This window comes from Lygodium microphyllum, chromosome 27 (assembly GCF_053477565.2).
Source record: "Lygodium microphyllum isolate KBCC chromosome 27, Lygodium_microphyllum_v1.1.10, whole genome shotgun sequence".
Lineage (NCBI taxonomy): Eukaryota > Viridiplantae > Streptophyta > Polypodiopsida > Schizaeales > Lygodiaceae > Lygodium > Lygodium microphyllum.
This window is the reverse complement of record NC_141161.1, coordinates 29922190-29947155: the sequence shown is the minus strand read 5'-3', so window position 1 is coordinate 29947155 and position 24966 is coordinate 29922190. Positions and strand designations below refer to the sequence as shown.

Sequence of the window (24966 nt, the reverse complement as noted above, 5' to 3'; positions counted from 1 at the left end):
ATAAAGTCAGAGAAGAAAAGAAAACAAATAATGATGCAATGAAAGTCGTCTCTAATTGTTTTGGTAAGTTGTGATGAAGCATTATAGGCTTTACAAGAATAAGCTGCCGAGACAAGATCATTAGATACATCAGGCTACACCACATTAATCTCCTCAATCTTGATACTAGACTTGCTAGGCACAATGCTGTGATCATCATTCTTGTCCTGCACTTTACCCTTTCCCTTTTCCTTGTGCTTGTCTTTGTACATTTTATGGCACTGTGGCTGAATATGACCTGCTTTTCCACAATAATGACAAGTAAGACCAAAATGGCGGCCACAAGACTTACTGTAAGATTGTCCATGTGTCCTAGATGAGATCTGTTAGAGTCTCTACGGGAAGCATCCACATTCTTTCTATTCACCTCTTTTGATAAGAGAGCACTCTCAACATCCTTAAAGATTAGGCCAATTTATTTTCAGTCCATGCAGAGTACTCTACCCCTTTCCACCACTTGGCAATTTGTAATAAGTTCCATTTTTGTTTTTGAGGAAGAAAACATCCAAATGGGGATGGAATGTAAAGGGTGGAATTAGGAACATATAAAAGAGCAAAGGACATATGTACATGATATCAATTTTTTACAGAAGAATACAACTTTTTCTTTCTTCTCTCTCTAGCTCCTCCTATCCTGTCATGGCTTCCAGCCATCTCTCTTCTTCTTCCCTGTCTTTCTCTCTCTCCTCATCTAGACTTTCTCTCCTCTCTACACTCTTCTTCTCTATTTCTTGTAGTCTTCTCTCTCCTCTTAGGTCCCTTCGTTGACAAGTGGTATCAGAGCATTGGTCTTTGATCCATTCTCTCCTCTTTCTCTCTCCTCTTAGGTCCCTTCATGACAGTTAGTGTCATCTAGCTTGTCCTCTTGAGGAAGGACTCCCAAAATGTTGCTCTACTCCCAGATATCCTGGTTTGACATTGCTGCAAATTAATACACAAATTGAGCATCCAAACACTTCCAAGTTGGCATCTGAAATGTACTCAATTGAGCAGCAAAATCCCAACATAGGATACTAAAGCAAGTACAAAACTGTTGATCTCTTAGAAAAGCGTGCCCACTTTGCACAAAACAACACCCAATCTGTAATTTACAGCAATTCAGTGCTGTACTACTGCATGTGCATCAAGATGTATACCAAGCATTAAATGTGGCAGTTTAATCTTGAAAATCCCCAATTTTCGCTACAATTCTCCAAATGTATACAAATTTCTCTGCCCAATCTTACATAAACAGCAAGATAATGTTGTTGCAACACCTATTTACTGCTTTGGGATGCATGTCACAAAAGCCCCAAATCTCGATGAAGAAATTTTGAGAAAAATTTGTAGAGATTTTAGACTTATAGCTTGAAAATTTGATGGAATGTTGCCTTGGGATGTGTGTTAACAGGAGCTGGCAACTTCGGGGCATCTCGGGATGCATGTGGGATGCCAAATTTCTTACACAAATCTCGAGGAAATTTCACAACGTTGGCACTTTGGGTGAAGATGTGCATGCAAGAAATTGCACAACAGCGGGCGGACCAGGCAGAAACTATGGAGGCATTGGAGCGTCACGCGGGACTGGTTGGGCAACCAACAAAGTGGTGGGCAGGGGAGGGGCTGAGCTGAGAGCTCACAACAATTACTTCTCATGAATTGACAAGCTAGTAGTTACAAGACCTTGGGCAGAGCCGCATGGACTGATAGTGGCTAAACCGAACCTGTGCATGTATGATTTTGATACCAAATGTTGGAAACTGAACTAGCTATGGAGCAGAGAGAAACGAGTGAGAGTAGAGAGTGTGAGCTGAAACGATAGAGTGTACTTGCTGAACTGAACGTGATAGAATGAAAGTGCAACCTTAGGTCTAAGGTAGACCAAACCCCTAACTCAAGTGAAGTCATATAACTCTAGAACTAACTCTAAATGTATTGACACAACTCATTAACTTAGTTGTGTTCACACTACAAACTAATTGACTAAAACATTGGGCATTGCCCATAGAATTGGCAAATTCTAACAAGAGTGAGGAGAGGATAGTGAGAAGAAGGCTGCAAACAGGGGCCAGATGATGGTAGATAGTGTGGGGCAGCTTTGAGTGCGATGTCCTCCATGAAGGGGGTGTGGATAGCAAAGCTTTATCACTTGCAATCTGCAAAACGAGATTGACAGAGTGGGAGGGCAGCATGTCTATTTATAGAAAGTTTGGGGGCCTCCCAAATTAGGGTTTGTGTGTGGGACATTGAAGCTCTCTAGGACCGTGTTTGTTTTAAAGAAAAGGTTTAAATTCATTAATTAACTTGAGTTTTGGGGCTGTTTAATGAAGGCTAATGAATTTTTAGCTCAACATCATGCACATTTCCATCTCCCATTAAAACGTTGTTATGGACTTTGAGGCCATGTGCCGCAATTACAACCATGGACAGTAGATTCTTCTTGATCCGAGGTGCACACATCAGAAAGCTTCTTAGATTTTCTATTTGTAGTGAATATAACAGTACCTATGCCTTGAGTGTGCCTGGAGAGTCAGTACCTATCCCTTGAGTGTTCACTATTCAGGTTTGTTGGATGGAGAGGCAAGCTGCTGCGACTTTGAACTTTTCAACCACTGTTGAGCCCATTTTTTCTTCATGTAACTGGTAAGGCTTTCAGTGAGCCATTCATGTGATAACCAGTATGAATGTCCTAGGGTGGATTAATATGACGTTTGTCAATGGGACATTTTCATTTTTGATTGTGCATGAGCTCCCCCTCTTTCCCTTCTAGTGCATGTTTTATATGATGCTTGTAGCAATGTAGATTTGAAGTGTTAATATCTTGATACATCTAGTGATAACCATTAGAATCTTAGGTCTTAGGAGCTATACTGCAAGATTCAAGAATTTTCAGTAGGCCTTAGGTTAGTGGGTTAGGTGTCTTCAGAATTCACAGAGATAAAGAGTGGATTTGAAATCTCTTCTACTTGTTTGTGTCATCTTTCTATTTTGTAGGTATCTTATCATCACCCATGGAGTTGTCAGACTATAATATGGTCTCTTTGAGTGATGATATAGCTCTGTGACTGTAATGAGCACAACTTTTGGATGAGCATCAATGCCTTTTAAGAATGAACTGCACTCAATTGTTTTCTGATATAGTAGTATAAAGCTCCTCTATCAGTGCTCGTGCTCTCAGTTTTGTACATGATGTATCTAACTTCTGTAATACTGTAATGTTTGTTGGTTTTGTACAGCGCTCCCTGTTTTTTCGCTTTTCCCATTTGTTTATTTCATGGTAAGGTTTCCTTTGTTGAGGAATGAGACATTTGGATATTGAGACTGTATCCATTCATTGGTTTTGTTTTTCATTAAACATATATAATAATTGACAGTCCTATTTGAAAACCAAAAATTTTGGGTCCATTACAGGTTAGAGACTTTGGCATTGCGAAATCAGATACAAGGATAGGGACATATGCTGGTTATTTAGGTGAGGAGGTTAATTCAACTCTTTGGGTGCTATTAGTTTTCTTTTTTGATGGAAGCAATGATGGAAGCATTGCAGGCTAGACTATGGAAAAAAAACAATTATATAAAGCCAGACGCTGTCAACTTGCTCTTCTAGACTGTTGCATGTTCCTTGCCTTACTGCTCCATACAAAGAGGCTATCATAGGAGTGTGATTGCATATTTCTCAACAGGGTAGTGGGGCAATTTTGGATGTATAGACCCATATGGTGGCCCTTCGTTGGTCACTCTTCAAAGAAATGTGTATTGATCGTTATCCTTGGGTCTTTATAGTCTATTTTTTTCTGGAAGACTAAGGTATAGTACATGGTAACACCAACATACATGCATCATAATGGCATGTTCTTAATTCTGATGCTCACTATCCTCCATTTTGGTAAATCATTTGGTTTGTTCTTGGAGGCTCGTTCTTCAGAAGGCGTGTTGGCATCATGTAGAGAATTGTATGGAGGCAAATTCCTTTCAGTTGGAATTGTTGGCAATGTTGTGGTTGCTCTCTTGGGATGGAAAATAGGAGGATTGTTTGGCATATGTGGTTTTTTCTTCTGTTGTGCAGATGCCACTTTGATGAGCCGTGGGGGTTGACGCCTATTCTGTATGGCCATGAGACTTTTTCAAATTCCTCGTGGATATCGTGACTTATGGGGCCAGATTGAAGGTGGTGGTAGCCTATGTGGCCTTTACCTGCACTTGACTTGGATTTCCCTTGGCAAGATTGGGATCTTGCTAGCCGTCTATGTCTTCAAAAGGCTTCAACTATACAAGTGTGTCATCTCTTAATTAAGGACACTAAAGCCAATGTGATTTGGAGCATGAATAAATCCAAGGCGTGGTGGAAAATGACAATGATGGAAGGATGGTTGAACAAGATCCCATTCAAATGCAAGGTTTTTCTTCCGAGAGTGATCATTGGTGGGCGACCCCTTGCTTCAGCCCTTCCTAAGTGCCGACTCTCAAATGGCAACTACTTTTTCTGTACAACTACCGTGGAATCTCTGCATCATAGATTTATTTCCCACCCTTTGGCTAGCAAAATTTAGGCTCTTCTGATAGATATTTGGCAAGCAGTTGATGGTCTATCGATGTGCCCTTTTGATTGGGTTTTTGCTAGGGCCAAATATCCCACCCCGTTGCAACCATATATGAAGGTCTTGTTCTAGTTTTTCAGATTTTGGGACTGTTGGCATAATTGGATCACCCTTAATGCTTTCATCTTTGACTCTGCCAGCCACGGGCATCTAGGGACACATAGCCAAACTCAAGGGTCTTCTAGTTAGATCTTGTGTAGCATGCTAGTCCTCTCCCTAGGGAGGATTTAGCTCCTTGGCATACGGCAATATCTTCTGCTTCTTTGATGTGACTTTTTGTATCTTTCATGTCATATGACTTTTGTGATTTGATATAATATATTACCCGCTATGGGCAGAGAGAGAGAGAGAAATGAAATGAAATGATATATTAATGTCTACAAAAGGCCAAAATGACCTATGAGACCATGAGTTACAATCATGTGTATGATGGTACAATTGTCTGGGCAAAATATGTATATAGCACAAATCAAAATAAGAAAGGAAACTAACTATAGCTATTTGTAAAACATAGAGCTCTATCTAGTAACAATGAGCTCCAAATGGTACAATCTCTTGTGGGTATGGAGGACCTAGCTCTAGCCCGAGCAATAATCCCCTGTATTCGCCTATGAAGGTGTCGTCGGTGTCTGTGCCGAGGCCTAGGATGTCTGGATTGGCTAAGCTGAATGGCTCGATCAATCAGTACTCGTCTGTGTGTGGACTGTGGCGGTGAGAGAGGCTCTCGTGTGGATTGTGGCTGTAATTGTATTGAAGTCTTCTAAGTTTCCTTTGCAAAGAAGTCTGTGAGCTGCCTCTGTTAAGGGTCTCGATGTCCTGGAGCAGCTGTACTCGTGAGGCGCATGTCACGAAGCCGTCGTGTCTCAAGAAGAAAGAGGCCAAGGCATCGCTGATTGGTAAAATTCATGACTCTGAATAGTGGTCCAAATCCATCTCTAAAGAGACAGTGGAAACGACCACAGACCTCATAATATGCTGGGCAGCAGCATATATAATGCTCCTCTGTCTCTGGCTCTAATTGGCATATCTGGCATATGTGCTCCTCTGGTGGGATGGATCTATATTTGCCAGTTTCAATCTCTAGGTGATGTGAGGAGGTGCGCAACTGGCCAATAGTACATCTGATCCCATGGGAAAGGTGGGTGTCCATGTATCTCGGGCGAACAATAAATCCATCATGTGTAGTATGAAGGAAATGCACGCGGTAGAAAGCCATCTTTGTCCCTAGCTCCTACCCTAGCATCAACCATGTTCTCCTGATATCCAACTGGGTAAGATCCATCTTGATGATCTTGCGGATCTCTAACCTGCTCAGATCAAGAGATGGTGCATCAAGGGAGTACTGGAAGGGGGGTAACTTGTCCATGCTAAAGCCATGTAGCTCAAACCAGGCCGACATCTGTGCATACCAACATGAAGTATCACCCTCTTTGGCAAGCTGCCTGGAGGACTCAAGGGCCAACTGTGCATATCTATGTCTGGGTAAGTCCCATAGGCTATGTATGTATGCGACCGATCAGGTGAGGGCCTCTACCACAATCGGTGTAGCTGCTAGCTCGGCTCTGATGATCTCATGTGGCACTGAGGCCTTACATTTGATCATCTTGGATATCATGGACACTAGGGGTTTCTCCATCGACCTCCATCCGTTATATGTGCGTCCTGATCTGCTATGGTGGTCAAGACTAGACCCCCATATTAGTACTCCATAAAGTAGTGTGGATGTGACCAGCGTATCAAAGAGCCATAGCTTGGTGTGGGGTTCTTGGAATTGCACCTGTGAGCACATCCTCTCCAAACCACCTAGTGCTGTGTATCCGCGAGTCAGTCTAGTGTCTGCTGCCTCTCGCATAGAAAAGGTGGGCCTTGTGAATGAGACTCCTGGGTATGTATAAGAATCCACATACTCCAGCTCCTCAGATCCATATGTGAATTTAGGTGCTGATCTCCTGACCCATTGTGGTATGTGGGGTCTTAGAGCATAGGGATAGGCTGGCTTTAGGAAAGACTTCTCCACATTGGATCACATCCTCACACTCAGAGCGATCATTAAGGGAAGGGCCCATGGCCAACGGACCTATTGCTGCTTTGTGGACTTCCGCAAAGCCTTTGACACAGTATCGAGAGACAAGCTCATAAATAGATTGCATACCATGGGAGTACCGAAAGAGCTCAGTTGGGGTATTTTGGCACTGTATGAGAGAGTTTTGGGCAGAGTCTAGACACCTGAGGGCCTTTCGGCACCTATTTACTCCACCATTGGGGTGAAGCAGGGATGCCCCGTGTCTCCGACATTATTTGGCCTGTACATTGATACCACCTGCTTAACTCATGCTCAAGGATGGAAGCATACAACTTAGCCAATGTATGCCCAACCATGATAGTCCGATAGTTACTGGGTAGAGTAGGGTCCCCTGACTTGAGGATAGGCACAATAGTGTTTGTGCTCTAGCTTTTTGGTAGGCCTTCACACATGGCTCTGTTAAACATGTAAGCTGGGAATCCTGCCACCAAATCTCTAGGATGGATCAAGTGCTCGACTACTAATCCATTGTGATCTTGTGCCTTTCCTCTACTAAGTCTGTCAATGGCCTCTCGGACCCTACTTTTTGTAAAGAAAGCGGTGGTCTCTGGACAAGGCTCAAGTGGGTCACGAAGAGGTGGCTGACCCTCCATAGTATAAAGACTAGCTGCATACTCCCATACAGCGGTGGACGTAATAGGTGTGGTCGGGCAATGCTCTCTGAAAAACCTTCAAGCCTCTCTAGAGTCCTGGCTCAAGAATAACTGATATAGGTTTCGCTCCAACTGGGCCAAGAATGTTCTCTTCTTCCACCGTGTGAGGCGTCTAAAGAGTATCTGTGCCTATTTGTGGGTAGTGGACCCCAATGCTATCTCTCTCTGTAGCTGTGCTCTGGTCTCAGGGCACTCATCATCATACCAACTGTTCCGAGGTGTCACCCCGGTGGGGGCTCTCTGTGTGGGTCGTAAGTGTGGGAAGGCTACATCTGCAGCGCTGTGTAGGGCCTCACTGAACTGCTGAGTCAGCTCCTGTAATGGAACGTTGGGGTCAGCATCATGTAACAATCTAAGGATCTCCGCCTCATAGGTATCCTCTGTCTCTTTGGAAAAGAGATATCTCGGGTGCCAGTGAGTTGCATGATGGGTCTGTGTGCCAGTGAATTGGAGGTCGATGGTGAATGATAGGTAGGCATGATCCACTGCAACTTCGAGAAGGCGTGGGGATATTGAGAGGTCCTGGATGTGAGATATCAGCATCGGTGGGGCAAGAAGATAGTCTACTATGCTGGCACCATGTCGGTGAGGATAACATGTGAAGGCGCCGGATAGGGGGTATCTAGCCAGGCCATTAAGAATGGCCAACCTGCGTGCTGTGCCCATCTCCACAAGGTATCTCCCATATTCGGTGACTTCCCCCATATCTTGAGATGTCCTCTCTAGCTATAGCTCTGACACATCCTGCTCCTGTATCAAAGAAAGACACCTGATGGGAGGTTGTCCTGGCATTAAAGTCTCCTAGTAAGATAACCTCTCCCTCCTTCGAGAACTCCCAAATATCAGGACGTCATAGGGGGAAAATAGCATACGACAACAAACAAAGTGCGTTCCTCACCACACACTCTCACCCACATGTATCTGGCCTGCTCATCTCTGCGGACTACCTGGATCATCTGCTGTAGCTCCTCCCTGAATAACACTGCCACTCCTCCTGACCCGCGATTACTGTGGTCTGTGTGTGTCTCCTTCCTGCAAGCTGATTCCCACCTATAGCTTGTCACCCGTGGAAGTGTAGTATGTGGTCCTTGATGTGTCTCTGAGTAGAACACTATATCTCTCCCTTTGAATGTCTCCTCAAAAGCTCCCACATCCAATCAGAGGGCTCCATTATAGTTCCAGACTACCACTGCAAGGCTGGTCCCATAGGTCCCATAGGTCTCACGTCGTCATTTGTGGCACCTCTAAATGACTACCACTCTCCCTCCTCTGTAGAAGGCGAGTTTGCCCTTCTCCTTGGCTGCCTTAATTTTTGGCATGCACTCCCTCATGTGGACTAGTTGGGTTGGTGTGAGATCGTCACCCAAAAACACACCGGTCCCCTTCAATGTACGGCATTGAGCTAGGAAGTCTCTCCTAGCCTCAATGGTGGGGAAGTGGATAATGAGTGCACGCTCATTTGAGCTCTCCCTTTTTGTGCTTTTCTTGCCCACTCTCCAAGCAGAGACATGCGTGTCTTTCTTAATATTCATTAACGTGTATAGCACCTTGGTGTCCTCATCCACTTTTTCATGCGTCTTCAGCCCCGTCACCCAAACATGGAGTGCTCTCATTTTCCTTTTTTGTTCCTCCTCCAATGTGTCATTGATTATGGTTGTTGTAGGTGCGTGTGCTAGGTGTTTCCCCTTCTTTGCAATTTGAATCCATTGCTCCGCCTCCTCTACTTGCTGTTGGGTTTTCTTGAGTATCTTTGCACAAGAAACAACCTCCTTTGGCGTCTCCTCCTTTTTTTGGAGTTGTTGTACTTCCTCTTTGATGCAGGTGAGCTCATTGGTCATGCTAGGTTGAATTTCTCCTTCCTCTAGCTTGGGGCTGAGCTGAATGTCAGTCTGCCTAAGTGATTGAATCTCCCCATCTTGGGCTTCTATCTTCAATTCCAGCTTTTTAATCTTATCGTTCAGCTGCCTGTTCACTATGCTCAGTCCGTTGTCATACTCCTTCTTGACTTTGTTGATGGCATTGGTAATCATTTGCTCTATTTGGACCTTCTCCATTTTGGGGGTGAACTCCTTCTTGTTGTGTTGGGTACAAGTTGATTACGACATATTGCTCCACCGGTGTGATCACAATTGAGGGGCTTGGAATATAATTCAAGTGCCCTTCCTATTCGGCCCTTCTTGGAGTGATGTGATCTCGGCCCTTTTCCTGGAGTGACGTAATCAACTGACGGGCAGTGGCGGCAGTGATGGGCGGCAATGATGGGACAGTGATGATAGTGAGACGAGCGACAGTGATGACGGGCGACAGTGATGGGGGAGTAATGGGCGGTAGTGATGGCGGGCGATGGTGACGGGCGGCAGAGAGAGGACAAGTGATGGACGGTAGTGACGCGGCAATGACGGATGGTAGTGACGGGGCAGTGAGACGGGAGAACGGACGGTAGTGACGGGGAGTGATGAGACGTGAGAACGGACGGTAGTAATGGGGCAGCGATGAGACAGGGTAGAGAGATGGGAGAACGGACGGGGATGGGGCAGAGAGAGAGAGAGATGGGAGAATGGATGGGGCAGTGACGAGTCAAGAGAATGGATGGGGCCGTGAGACGGGAGAACGGACGAGCCAAAGAGAGAGAGAGAGAGAGAGAGAGAGCGATGGGGACCCACGTCGTCGTCGCCTGTTGTCCCGTCGTCGTCTGATCATCGCCGCCTGTAGACGCCTTCTGCTTGGCGTCGCCCCAGGCCTGTCGCCTGCCCCTGACGCCCTGTCCACTGCTGCTAAGTCCCCCGCCCTGCGTTCGGATGGCCATCGCCTGCGTCCCTCACCCGCCTGAGCTGCGACCTCTGCGCCTGCTTCTCGCCCCTTCGCCCTGTCAGTTAGGGTTTCGGCTGACGACAGACCCCTGCCTTGCGCCCCAAACTGTCCCGCTCTGCCGTCGACTGCCAGGCCTTTGTTTTGCTCTCCTGCCCCTACAGTGTTAGGGTTGTGCCTTGCCATAAGGGTTCTTGGGACCGGCTGCGACTGAGGCAGACAGGTAAAGCTCCGCTTTCATCGGCTATGCTTGCAGAGTACGCCCTTGGACAGCGCCTCTGTACAGAAAAGAGAGAGAGAGAGAGAGAGAGAGAGAGAGAGAGAGGGAGAGAGAGAGAGAGAGGCCTGCGTGTCTCTGCCTCCCGCGAGTTCTTCACTCGGCCTCTGACCGACATACGTACTAATACAATATGGCTGGCCTGGATCTGGCTTTCATAGACCAAACGGTGGCAGCTCTTGGTCCGGATTCTGACACCGAGGAACTAGAGGACATGGTTCCATGCACAGAGGAGATGCCCCCTGCTCCTGAGCTCCAGTCAGCGGGCAAACGCACCAAGCATACTTCGGCAGGGACAATGGATCACCAGGATCGTTCCTATGCTTAGGTTGCTTCTGATTCTATGGACTCCAAGGAGGTTGATTGGGAGCAATTGCTGGAGTTTGCCAACACTTTGCTGGGCGATTATGTTCAACATAATCAGGAAGTCTTTTCTGACTCTGCAACGGAAGATGTTCTAGAAGCCACTATGGATCCGAAACATGTCTTGCGCTCCTTTTCAGTGTTTTATGAACGTGCTGTGATACTTTTCTTCACTGGTAGGATCTTACTGCTTTCCCGTATTCGCCAGTGGCTGCACAGTCTGCTACAAGGGGAATGCGTTGATAAGATCTTTGTTGGTCCCCGGGGTTTTTTTGAGGTGCTGTTGAAATCAGAGACACACCATGCTGCTCTCCTGTCTAAACTGCCATTGTTCGTGGATCGCCGTCTGGTCCATGTGGTGCCATGGCGCCCAATGGCAGATTTTCAGCGTCTGCTGCAACGTGAATGCCCTGTGTGGGTTGAAGTGGAAAACTGTCCGACTGTTTATTGGCCACTGTTAAAAGATGCCATGGACGTTGTGGGCACTGTTCTGGTCTCCCCAAGCCTAAGGGCCATGAATCGCAACCGCCTGTGTATGTTATGGGACACTGCTCGGAAAAGGCCTGCTTGGTTACGTATTAACTGCTCTGGCATGCATCCTTTACATTTTCGTTTGAAATGGGGCAACTTTGCAGGACATTGCTTTTCGTGTGGAAAATTGGGGCATTTTATGGCTGAATGCCCAGAGAAGCAACACACTTCAGATGCCGAGCATGTTGCACAGCCCATGGAAGATATGGTGTGTGATGCGCCATCGCAGGATGCCACCCAGCCACCTAAAGTTTTGAATAAAGGTAAACAACAGGTCTTGGGTGGCAACGACTTGGTAGATGTACGCGCGAAAAAAGGCAATAGGCTTGTTGCTGGCATGATGGATACTGTGCCTACTGCCTCACCAGATTCCATGCGTACGTATATGCGCAGGAAAGAAATGATGTCTTCAGAGCACTCTGCTCCTGCTATGGTTTCCTCTGCTCCCCGTCAACAGCCAGCTAGGAGAGTGTCTTCGGATGGTCCAAAGGGTCCACCTGCTAAGCTAGCTTTTGATACTTGAGGTAACGTCATTACCCCATGGGATCGTCGTTATCCCCATTCCATCCCCAAGACAGCGGATATGCCATCTACTTCCAAATCTGGTCGTCAGAATTCTTTTGCCGTGTTAGCTGATTTCTTGGATGAGGGTGTCCTAGACATTCTCGCAGAAAAGGTCACATCGAGGCAAGCTGTGCCTCGTACCTGATTTTCTTTTGAATCTACATGAAGATAGCGACGTGGAATGTGTGAGGAATTTGTTCTCGCCACAAGCAACATGCCATGTGGACAATATTGCATGAGAATCAGTGGGATGTCTTGTGTGCTGTTGAGCACAAGAGTCACGATGAAGTAGGTAAAGTTGTGGATTGCCATGGCTTTCGTTTGTTCTATGCAGGGACACATGCCAGGCAGTATTCTGGTGTGCTTATGATTGTACATGAAAAATATCAGCCGGTTCTTATCAAGAATGATGTACATGGCCGCTTTGTGGTAATTGAAATTTTATTCGAAGGAGAGATCTTATGGTTACTTGGCCTCTATGCTCCGAATGATCCCTTATCTCGCCGAGAGCTTTGGCATACCTTGCAGACTTCCTTGTCCCTTGGCAGACGGGGTTTTTTGATGGGGGATTTTAATATGTGTGTTGATTCTTCACAGTCCACATCAGAGCATTCGGTAATGGATGCGCCGGAAAGACGTATGTGGCAGGAGTTGGCTTTTGCCGTTCTTAAGCAAGATCTCTGGTCTTGGCTGCATCCTTCTTCTACAGGGTTTACCTTCCATTCTGCCCAGTATGCCACAACATGGTCGCGGTTAGACCGCATATACATCATGCAGGATGATGATTTCCTTTTGGAGATGCTCGAAATGAAAGTGTTACAACAATATGCCTTGTCGGATCATTTCCCTCTGCAGCTTGAGCTCCTTGCACAACCCATTGCACCTTTCAAGCAATTTCTGGATAGACTCCCTTTGCGTTTCAACTCATCTTATTTGAAGCATGCAATCTTTCAGGGCTATATGCAGCAATTGATTGATCGATTCTTATTGGATTTCTCATCTCAGGGCACTACTTGGTTTGAATGATTGCTCTCTAATGTGCAACGGGTTGCTCGGCAGTATGGGATCCATCATGCCTCTCTTTGTCGGCGGCGCCGACAGGCAGCGGAGGAACTGCTGGCTTTGGTTCGTTCTTTGCTGATGGACACTCCAGATTATGCATTTCTGCTGTCACTGGCAACGCGTCTGGCTGATCTTATTAAAGAGTTTCAGTTGAAATCTTATCAACAGGTCAAATTGCAACATCTGACGGAGACTTTGCAAGATAGTGCGTGTCAGACCCATAAGTTCTTTCGAGCTCTCCATGCCTCTCTTGCTCGAGAGAATATGACTAGGCTCCAGGATGCAGAAGGCCAAATGGTTCTTGATCCGCAGACGATTGTGAATATGTGTAGAAATTATTTCCTCGACGTTCTTGGTTCTACTTCTCCTCCTTCAGGCCAAATTGCTCATGCTCGTTCAGTTTTTTATGATCTGGTCCGCAATCAGGTTCGGGACATGCAATCTACTCTGGAGGCAGATATTTGTGAGTCGGAGGTTATGGATGTTCTGTTACATTTGCCCAAGGATAAAAGTCCTGGCTGGGATGGTCTCACCAATGAGTTCTTTGAGTTTTTTGCCACCCAGCTCGCGAAATCTTTGACGGCTTTGTTTCAGCGGGTATGGGAAACGGGGATCATGCCTTCCTCTTGGAAAGAAGGTCTTATTAAACTGCTTCCAAAAGTTCCTTCGCCATCCATGTTGAAACAGTGGCGCCCAATTTCTTTGATGGGTTCTATGTATAAAATCTTTTCCAAAGTCATGGCGAATCGCCTCCATAAGCATCTTCTTGCCATTGTGCATCCTCTCCAATATGGTTTCATGAAGGGCAGAAACATTTTGCACAATGTATTAAATGTGCAACTGGCGATTGATTATGCAAGGCATTCAAATCAGGAGGTCGTACTGGTTTAATTGGACCTGGAAAAGGCTTTTGATTATCTGGACTGGTCTTTCATTGCAGAACTTATGTCTGCTATGGGCTTTGGTGCCCGGATGTCTCGTCTGATCTACACTATTAGTGTTGTAGCATCTTCGCGAGTCATGTTGAATGGAGGCGTTACCAAGCCAATTGTCCTTGCCCGCTCTGTCAGACAGGGGTGCCCTTTGAGTCCTCTCTTCTTTTCCCTTGTGACTCATCCGGTTCTTTCAATGTTATCTCATATGGCAGCTTCTACTCAGTTGGCTGGATTGTTGCTTCCCTCTGGACAGCACTTCATTGGTCAATCCTTGGCTGATGACAGTTTTATGATTCTGCGTGCGGACAGAGATAACCTTCACAAAGCATTAGATGTTTGGGCTCTCTTTGGTCAGGCTTCTGGTCTTCGCATCAACGCTTTGAAATCTGCCATTCTCAGCTGCACGGAGTCGGATTTGCAGTCACTGGACTGGCAGGGAATGGTTGTCCCCCGTGGCTCCATTGTCAGGCATCTTGGGTACCCTTTGGGTGTTGATGTTCCCCCAAAGCAGCTACTACAATGGATTTCACAGAAACTGGCGGCTAAGTTTCTGTATTGGAAGTCTCAAGCTTGGCCCTTCCATGTTCGCCTCAAAGTAGCCCAGACAATTATGTTGCCAATCATTACATATTTCTTGCCATTGCTACCCTGGACTACTACTACACTGAATGATCTTACTAAGTCTATTCGTTTCATGTTATGGAAGAAGGATTCCTTGCATGCAGGTATTTCCTGGATTTCTTGGTCGCATGCATGCACCCCAAAACACATGGGTGGAGAGGCTGTTTTAGATGCCCAAACTCATATGCTGGCACTCCGCTGGTCTCTTTTTCGCGTCATGTGCTCGGATTATCATCCTTGGGTCGTCATAGCCCGTTATTTTCTTGAGGACCATGGGCTTCTACATGGTAATACCCAAATCCGCAGTTCTTGGTGGCATGTTCTTAATGCCAATTCTCGGTTCTCCAGTTCTTCCTCATCTCTGCTTGCCCATTTGGTGTGTTCCTGGAGACTGGTCCTCCGGAAGTCTCAGTGGCATCCAGCGGAGGATCGCTTAGCCACTAATTCTTTTCAATTGGAACTGTTGGCAGTCTCGCGGTTAATTTCGTGGGACGGTAAACATGAGCTTCGACCACAATTCAACTGGATGGCACGTTTGGGCTTAACTTCGGTCGCGGATGCCACCCTTGCCAGTCGCAATGTGTTGATGTCGTTTCGTACAGCCAGGAGGCTTTTCAAGATCCCTCGTGGATATAGGTATTTATGGGAACAGCTTTTGATGGTGCTTCAGAGCAGACAACCCTTTCCTGCCCTTGCTTTGGATCGTCCCTGGTAGGACTGGGACTTTGCAGGCAGGCTGAATTTAGAAAAGGCTGGTTACTAAAGCTAATACTCTATGGGGCTTGCATAAATCCCGGTCATGGTGGAGGGTAACTGTGATGGAGGGCTGGTTAAATAAGACACCATTCAAATATAAGGTCTTTCTTTGGAGGGTGATGATTGGTGGTCTTCCGCTTGCTTCAGCTCTTTCCAAGCGCCGAATCTCCAACGGCAACTGTTTCTTTTGTACCACCACTGTGGAATCCGCCCGTCATCGTTTTATTTCTTGCCTCCTTGCTCAGAATATCTGGTCATTCTTGTCAGCCGTCTGGCGAGCGGTGGTTGGTTTCTCGCTACGCCCGTTTGATTGGGTTTTTGCGCAGCCCAAATATCCCACACCGACACAGCCACATATCTTGTTTCACTTTCTTCGATATTGGGGCTGTTGGCACAACTGGACCATTCGGAATGCTTTCCTTTTTGATTCCGCTTATAATGTTCAGCGGCATATTGCTAGGCTTAAAGGTCTCTTGTATTGGTAGATAGATCTTCTTCGGCACTCTGACATACTCTCTCGGGAGGACTTACGTCCCTGGCATATGGCAATTTCCTCCGCGCCTTTGCCATGATTTTTTAACTCCTTGGCCGTCTGGTTCTTGTGAAGAGTCAGTGTGTACACACGATGGGGTAGAGCCATCGTGTATCTTGTAATCATGTAAACTTTTTCGTAATTAATACAATTACCTTTTACGAAAATAAAAGAGAGAGAGAAGAGAGAGAGAGAGAGAGAGAGAGAGAGAGAGAGAGAGAGAGAGAGAGAGAGAGAAGAATGACACAATGGCGGAGAGACGGACGGCGACCTGCCGTGACCCTTCTGCTACCGCGGCCTGACCTCGTGTCCTGGCTCGATCGGGCCTGCGCCTGCAACCAAATAGCGCGAGGGAGAGAGTGAACGAGCGGAGGCCACACCCCTGATCCTATTATATCGACCACTGAGGTTTGCGACACGCTTGACCTCGACTTGCATCCTGTCTCCCTTCCTGTTCACGCCGTCGCACGTCGCCCCATCTTCCTGTGCGCAGTTAAACCACGTCATCGCGGATCCCTGTTTCTGCACGTCGACCTTCAAACCACGTCATCGCGGGTCCCTGCTTCTGCACGTCGACCTGCACCGTGGGTCCTTGTTTCTGTGCGCCTGTCTGGCCCGTTGCGTGACCCGCCCTGCTGCTGAGCGCCCGTGCCTAACCTGCCCTGCTGCCGCACCCTGCTGTCGTGCGCCTGACTTGCGACGTCGACTTCGGCTGCGACTTCGACTTCGGCTCCTGCTCGTTACGCGTCCGCCCTGTGTGTCAGGGCTCCTGACGTAGCTGACAGACCTGTGCCCTGTGACCGTTGCCTGCTCCCTACTGCCATCTGCTAGCACTTGCACCTGCGCGGTTAGGGTTGCGCCCAGCCCCACGCGTTTCGCCCTCTTGCATCTGCACGGTTAGGGTTGTGCCCAGCCCTACGGGTTCTCTAGCGACAGTGCGAGAGCAAGAGAGTGAGAGACAGAGAGAGAGGACAGAAGCATGGCTGGGCTGGATATGGCTTTTATCGACCAGACGGTGGTAGCCCTTGGTTCAAATTCTGATACAGAGGAACCGGAGGATATGGTTCTTTGCACAGAGAAGATGCCTTCTGGTTCTGACTTTCCGCCTGCGGGCAAACGCTCCAAGCATACTTTTGACGAGACAATGGGTCCTCAAGAACATTCCTATGCGCAGGTTGGCTCTGATTCTGTGGATTCGCAGGAGATTGACTGGGAGCATTTGCTGGAGTTTGCCAATACTCTGCTTGGCGATTACGTCCAGCATAATCATAAAGCTTTTTTTGACTCGGGAACTGAAGAAGTTCTGGAAGTCACGGTGGACCTGCGCTATTTTTCGGTGTTTTATGACCGTGCGGTTATACTCTTCTTCACTGGCAGGATCCCAGTGCTTTCCCATATTCGCCAATGGTTGCACCATTTACTACAAGGGGAGTGTGTTGAGGAGATCTTTGTTGGGCCCCGAGGCTTCTATGAGGTGCTGCTCAAATCGGAGAAGCATTGGGCTAAGCTCCTATCCAAACTGCCATTGTTCTTTGATCGCCGTTTGGTCCATGTTGTGCCATGGCGCCCTATGGTAGACTTTCAACGCTTGCTTCAACGTGAATGCCTGGTGTGGGTTGAAGTGGAACATTGTCCGGGTGTCTATTGGCCATTGTTAAAGGATGCCATGGCCGTTGTGGGAACGGTGCTGGTTCCCCCAAGCCTAAGGGCCATGAATCGAAACCGTTTGTGTATGTTATGGGACACGGCCAGGAAAAGGCCTGGGTGGCTTCGCCTTAATTGCTTTGGCATGCATCCTTTGCACTTTCGCTTGAAATGGGGCAACTTTGCAGGACACTGCTTTTCGTGTGGAAAATTGGGGCATTTTATGGCCGAATGCCCAGAGAGGCAACCGTCTTCAGATGATGCACATGTTGTGATACCTATGGATGACATGGTGCTTGATGCTCCGTCACAAGGAGGCCATCCAGCCACCTAATGTTTTGGATAAAGGTAAACAACAGGTCTTGGGTTTGGATTCCCATAGCAATGACTGGCTAGAGGCACGTTCCAAAAAAGGTAAAAAGTTGGATGCTGGCCTGGCGGATTCTAGGCCTAATGTTTCACAGGATTCCGTGTGCACGTATATGCGTAGGAAAGAAATGTTCTCTTCACAGCATGCTGCGCGTACTATGGTTACTTCTACTCCCCGTAATCAATCTACGAGGAAAGTATATACAGACGGTCCAAAGGGCCCACCTTCTAAGGAGGCGTTTGATACTAGAGGTAATGTGATTACACCCTGGGATCGTCGTTATCCCCTTTCCACTCCCAAGGCAGTGGATATTCCATCTACCTCTAAAGCGGGCCGTCATAATTTTTTTGCAGTGTTAGCTGATTTTCTGGATGAAGGTGTCCTTGACATTCTCGCAGAAAAGGTGAAATCGAGGCAAGCGGTGCCTCGTTCCTGATTCTCTTTTTGAAGATATATGAAGATAGCCACGTGGAATGTGCGAGGCATTTGTTCTCACCATAAGCAACATGCCATGTGGACTGTCTTGCATGAGAACCAGTGGGATGTCTTGTGTGCGGTTGAGCACAAGAGTCACGGTGAAGCAGGAAAAGTTGTGGATTGCCATGGGTTTCGCTTGTTTTATGCAGGGACACATGCTATGCACTATTCTGGCGTGCTTATGATTGCCCATGAGAAATACCAGCCTGTTCTTATTAAAAATGATGTACAGGGCCGCTTTGTGGTAATCGAAGTTTTATTTGAAGGAGAGATCTTATGGTTGCTGGGCCTCTATGCTCCGAATGACCCTTCATCCCGACAGGATCTTTGGAAGACTTTGCAAAGCTCCATGTCACTTGGCAGAAGGGGTTTTTTGATGGGGGATTTCAATATGTGTGTTGACTCTTCTCAGTCCACTTCAGGGCATTCCGTGATGGATGCTCCGGAAAGTCGGGTGTGGAATGCCTTTGCTCTTGAGGTACTTAAGCAAGATCTCTGGTCTTGGCTCCACCCTTCTTCTACAGGGTTTACTTTTCATTCCACACAATATGCAACTACATGGTCGCGGTTGGACCGAATGTATATCATGCAGGATTATGATTTTCTTCCTGAGATGCTGGAAATGAAAGTCTTGCAGCAATATGCCTTGTCGGACCATTTCCCTCTCCAGCTTGAGATACTTGCACAACCCATTGCACCTTTTATGCAGTTGCTGGATAGACTCCCTTTACATTTCAACTCGTCTTATTTGAAGCATCCAATCTTTCAGGGCTATATACAGCAATTGATTGAGAGGTTTTTATTGGACTTCGCCTTTGAGGGCTCGGCTTCCTTTGCATGACTGCTCTCTAATGTGCAGTGGGTTGCTCGGCAGTATGGGATCCATCATGCCTCTATTTGTCGGCGGCGTCGACACGCAGCAGAGGACTTACTGGCTTTGCTTCGTTCGCTGCTGGTGGACACCCCAAATGATGAATTTCTGCTGTCACTGGCGATGCGTTTGGCTGATCTTATTAAAGAATTTCAGTTGAAATCTTATCAGCAGGCCAAACTGCACAACTTGACTGACAATTTGCAAGATAGTGCTTGTCAGACTCATAAGTTCTTTCGCGCCTTGCATGTTTCTCTTGCTCGAGAAAATATGACTAGACTCCAGAAGGTCGCATGGTCATTGATCCGCAGACCATTGTCAATATGTGCAGGAATTATTTTCTGGATTTTCTTGATTCTTCTTCGTCGCCTTCTGACCAGGTTACGCATGCACACTTAGTCTTCTATGATCTGGTCTGCCATCAGGTTCCACTTGATATGCAAGCTACTTTGGAGGTAGATATTTGTGAGGAGGAGGTTATGGATGTTTTGTTACACCTGCCTAAGGATAAAAGCCCTGGTTGGGATGGTCTCACCAATGAATTCTTTGAGAGCTCGGCTACCCAACTGGTGAAGCCATTGGCGGCTATGTTTCAGCAGGTTTGGGAAACAGGGGTCATGCCTTCCTCATGGAAAGAAGGCCTTATGAAACTGCTTCCAAAGGTTCCTTCACCGTCAATGTTGCAACATTGAAGACCAATTTCTTTGATGGGTTCGATGTATAAAATCTTTTCCAAAGTGCTGGCGAATCGGCTCCACAAGCACCTCCAGCTATTGTGCATCCTCTTCAATATGGTGTCATTAAGGGCCGCAACATTCTGCATAATATCTTAAATGTGAAAATGGCTATTGACTATGCAAGGCACTCTAGTCAGGAAGTGGTATTGATTCAATTGGATCTGGAAAAGGCTTTTGACTATTTAGACTGGTCTTTCATTGCAGAACTTGTGTCTGCTATGGGTTTTGGTACTCGGATGTCCCAATTGATCTACACCATTAGTGCTGTGGCTTCTTCGCGTGTTATGATCAATGGTGGGGTTACAGAGCCATTTGTCCTTGCACGCTCGGTGAGACAGGGTTGCCCTTTGAGTCCTCTCTTCTTTGCCCTGGCGACCCACCCGGTTCTTTCAATGTTAACTTCAATGGCAGCTTCTACTCAACTGGCCGGATTGTCTCTTCCTTTGGGACAGCACTTCATTAGCCAATCTTTGGCTGATGATAGCTTTATGATTTTGCGTGCGGACAAGGACAACATTCGCAAGGTATTAGATGTTTGGACGCTCTTTGGTCATGCTTCTGGTCTTCGCATCAATGCCTTCAAATCAGCCATTCTCAGTTGCATGGAGTCTGATTTACAGTCATTGGGTTGGCAGGGTCAGGTTGTTCCCCGTGGCTCCATTGTCAGGCATCTTGGGTACCCATTGGGTGTTGATGTTCGGCCAAAGCAACTACTGGAGTGGATTTCACAGAAACTGGCAGCTAAGTTTATGTATTGGAAGTCACAAGCGTGGCCCTTCCATGTCCGCCTCAAAGTGGCTCATACAATTATGCTGCCAATGCTCACATATTTCTTGCCATTGCTGCCGTGGACTCCTACTACTTTGAAGGCTCTCACTCGCCCCATTCGTTTCATGTTATGGAAGAAGGATTCATTGCATGCAGGTATTTCGTGGATTTCGTGGTCACATACATGTACCCCCAAACGCTTGGGTGGTGAAGCTATTTTGGATGCCGAAACTCATATGATGGCACTTTGTTGGTCTCTTTTTCGCGCTATGTGTGTGGATCATCACCCGTGGGCCATTATAGCCCGTTATTTTCTTGAGGACAGCGGGCTTCGGCATGGTAATACACAACTTCGGAGCTCCTGGTGGCATGTCCTTAATACAGACTCTCGGTTTTCCAGTCCGTCCTCCTCTCTGTTACTGCATTTGGTCGGCTCTTGGAAAGTGGTGCTCCAAAAGGCGCATTGGCATCCAGTGGAGGACCGCTTGCATACTAACTCCTTTCAACTGGAATTGTTCGCAGTCTCAAGATTACTTTCATGGGAAGACAAACATGAGCTCAGACCAAAATTTAACTGCATGGCCCGTTTGGGTGTGACTTCAGTTGCGGATGCCACCCTTGCCAGTCGTAATGTCTTCGCATCGTTTCATACTACCAGGAGACTTTTCAGAATCCTGCGTGGATACTGTGATTTATGGGAACAGCTTTTGTTAGTGCTTCAGGGCAGGCAACCCTTTCCTGCCCTTGCTTTGGATCGTCCTTGGCAGGACTGGGACCTTGCAGGCCGGTTGAGTCTGGAAAAGGCCTCTGCTAATCAGGTGTATCATCTTCTGATTGAAGATCATCAATGGCTGGGTGTTAAAGCTAATACTGTATGGGGATTGCGGAAATCTCAGTCATGGTGGAAGGCAACTGTGATGAAGGGCTGGTTGAATAAGACACCTTTCAAAAGTAAGGTCTTTCTTTGGCGGGTGATGATTGGTGGTCTTCCTCTTGCCTCGGCCCTTTCCAAGCATCGAATCTCGAACGGCAATTGTTTCTTCTACACCACTACTGTGGAATCGGCCCAACATCGATTTATTTCTTGCCCGCTCGCTAAGAATATCTGGTCCCTCTTGTCATAGGTTTGGCGTGCGGTGGTGGGGTCCTCACTAACCCCTTTCGATTGGGTTTTTGTGCGCCCAAATTACCCCACACCACCACAGTTGCATATGAAGATCTTATTCCACAGTTGCATTGGCAGATAGATCTCATTCGGCACTTGGACTTGCTCCCTCGGGAGAACTTACTTCCCTTGCATATGGCGATTTCCTCTGGGTCTTTGCCATGACTTGTGTAACTTTTTCGTGGCTTCGTAGTGGGATTTTACACACGTTGGCTTAGAGCCCTCATGTATCTTGTAATCATGTAAACTTGTACCTTTTTTTCGTAATTAATACAATTACCTTTTACGAAAAAGAGAGAGAGAGAGAGAGAGAGAGAGAGAGAGAGAGAGAGAGTATATTAACGTCTCTAAAAGGCCAATGTGGCCTATGAGACCAAAGCAATACATCAAATGGTGGTGTGTTTCTCATCTGGAACGAGAAAAGATGAAAAACATGCCTATAAGACTGAAAAAATGAAATAGTGTCCTATAAAAGGGAAACATGTCAATGATCTAGAAGTGAAAGTAGAAAAAGAAAAACTCTCCATCAATGATATGTTTGTCCTGTAAGGAGGTGTATCTCTGCATGGCTGAGGCGTCTCGGCATCTGTCTCTTGTGGCGCTCAATGATGGCTCTAATTTGTCTGTGGTGTGGATGTCTAGGCCTTCGTCTGGGTGGACGTGGGCGGCTACACCGGCTAAGTGCCACTGCTCTATCCAAAGGGATACCTACAGAAGATGAGGTCCAATGAAGATGTACTCCTGTGGGCTGTGTGGCAGTAGTAGTGGTATCTGCCATACTCTGTCGTGTATCAGTGAAAAAGTCAGTGACTGCTCTCTGTCTATGTGAGCCGAGTTGTGGGGGCCTCCTACTCCGTAGAATTGTTGCTCTACGCCTCTGGAGCTCCAAGAGGAAGAATCCCAAGCATCTCTGATCCTCAAACTGCATGATCCGTCTCAGGGGTCCAAAACCCTCTCGAAACAAACAGTGGTATCTACCTCGTATATCATAATATGCAGTGCATCGGTAGATGTAGTGTTCCTCTGTCTTTGGCTCTCTGTCGCATAGTGGGCATATGCGTTCCTCTATATGTATACCCTCCCATTTGCCTATCTCAATCCTCAGGTGGAGGGATGAGGTGCGGATCTAACCAATAACTGTACGTAGTCCATGAGGCAGCTGTGTGTCCATGTAATTGGGTCGGGTGATGAAACCATCTTTAGATACCTGAAGGAAGTGGGTTTGGTAGTGTGCCATCCTCGTGCCATGGGGGTAGGGGGGTCGGATCCAGGTCTTCTCCGTATCTAACTTCAGTATGTTTGCTCTAATCACATGGTTTAGCTCTGATTGGCTTAGGTCAAGTGAAGGGCAATCCAGGCTATAGTGAAAGGGGGGTAGTCTGTCAATCTGCAGCCCATGTAGACTCATCCATGTACTCATCTGAGCATACCAACAATGTCTGTCACTATCTGCTGCTAGTTGTCTAGAAGAGGCCAGTGCTAGCCGTGGGTATCTATCTTGGGGGAGCTCCCCTAGTCTATGTATGAAAGTCACTGCCTGGACCAAGGCCTCAGCCACCATGGGTGATGCTCCCAGCTCAGCTCTAATAATCTCATGTGGAGTCGAGCTCTTCGCTTGTATCATACATGAGATCATCATGACCAGTGGTCTTTCCATATGCTCCCACCCGTCATAGTATTCCTTCTCTGGTCCATCCTGGTCTCCCAAAGGCAGTCTCCTCGTGTGAAAGAGACTGGGACCCCAAATAGCTGCCCCATATAGGAGTGTGGGTGTAACCAGGGTGTCAAAAAGCCACAATTTGGTGCGCGGCTCATGAAATTGTATGTGAGCACATTGCCTCTCCAATGCATCTAAGGCTGCATATGCTTTTGCCAAACGAGCCTCTGATGTCTCTCTCCAAGAGAACTGTGGTCCCTTGAATGTGACCTCCAAATAGACATACTGCCTAACCATCTCCACTGGCTCTCCATCAAAAGTAAACTGGTGCTCAGCTCTTGTCACCCAAGCAACTGAAGTGTTAAATACCATAACTTTAGTTTTCCCAAGGTTCACCTTAAGATCTCTATCTCTGCAAAAAGCTGATAATGCATCCAAGTGTCTATTTAGTCCCTCAGGTGAGTCAGATATAAGTACAATATCGTCGGCATAAAGCAGTAATGGTATCCGCACTCCAGCTAGGCTGGCTCCGGCTCCACCAGTTCTGTCCACATATTCTGAAATTTCATCTATGTACAACCCAAATAGTGTCGGTGAAAGTGGACAGCCTTGTTTCACCCCAATGGTGCTATTGACTATATCTGAGATGCCCTTAGGTGTTTGTACTCTGCTTGTCACTGTCTCATACGAGGCATAGATACTCCACTGTATCTCTACAGGCACATCAATGTTTTGCATTCTTCTCATGAGTCTAGCAGGTGGCACTGTGTCAAATGCCTTGCGAAAGTCCACAAAACAACAGATCTTTTTCTTGAATGCCTTGCCTTCTTCGATGATTGCCCTCAATGTAAAGATATGGTCTAGAGTTGTATACCCCCTCCTGAAGCCAGCCTGGTTTTATGATCTTAGGCCATGCATCTCGGCCCATTCACTCAATGCTTGTTCCATGATAGAGCCATATATTTTGGCCAGCATGTGTCCAATCATGATAGTTCGATAGTTACTAGGTAGCGTGGGATCTCCACTCTTAAAGAGCGGCACAATAATATGGTCTGACCAACTGGTTGGAAATCCCTCACAAACTGCCCTATTAAATATGTGAGCTAGCGTTGGTGCCAAGATATCACAAGCATGCACGAAGTGTTCAGCTACTAAACCATCATGATCTTGGGCTTTTCCATTTTTCAGTTTCCATATGGCATTCCTCACTTTTTTTTTTGGTGAAAAATCTGCAATTTGCTGGTCTTGAGGTTGAGGGGAGTGGCATAGGCTCTTGGCAAGGGACATCATAGAGTGTGCAAGCATATCCATGCCAATCATCCGGTCTAGTAATCTGTAGGGGTGGCTGGTTCTCATGCATCTTTTTCCATGCTCTCTTGCTGTCCTGTCCCAAGAACATGGAATACATTTCTGTTTCTAGTCTGCTGAGGTATTCCCGCTTCTTTTTGCGTACCAATTGTCTGAAGAGTGTTCGAG

The 24966-nt window shown here is 46.8% G+C and overlaps 2 protein-coding genes and 2 pseudogenes across 9 annotated transcripts in view; 1 reads left to right on the top strand and 3 right to left on the bottom strand.

Annotated features, from left to right (window-relative positions):
* LOC148012169 (protein ZINC INDUCED FACILITATOR 1-like) overlaps window positions 1–24966 on the top strand; it is a 265948-nt gene that overhangs the window by 58039 nt on the left and 182943 nt on the right. For 4 of the 8 annotated variants that reach the window (XR_015689021.1, XM_087668792.1, XM_087668798.1 and 1 more), the window contains exons 2-3: window positions 3255–3295; window positions 3430–3490. The exons of 1 other annotated variant lie outside the window; for it this stretch is intronic. Coding sequence is in view for 6 of the 7 variants with exons in the window: in XM_087668792.1 (XP_087524918.1) it covers window positions 3255–3295; window positions 3430–3490 (102 nt within the window). In the remaining variant the exon portion in view is untranslated. Of the gene's footprint in view, window positions 1–2581; window positions 2662–3254; window positions 3296–3429; window positions 3491–24966 lie in introns of those variants that run through there. 3 more of the 8 variants (XM_087668793.1, XM_087668797.1, XM_087668796.1) reach the window with 3 other exon arrangements.
* Window positions 5035–6573, bottom strand: LOC148012173 (uncharacterized; annotated as a pseudogene).
* On the bottom strand, window positions 8597–9406 carry LOC148012172 (uncharacterized). The gene has a single exon (XM_087668713.1). It carries the CDS (start codon window positions 9404–9406, stop codon window positions 8597–8599), a length of 810 nt encoding a protein of 269 aa, XP_087524839.1.
* On the bottom strand, window positions 22360–24237 carry LOC148012171 (uncharacterized; annotated as a pseudogene).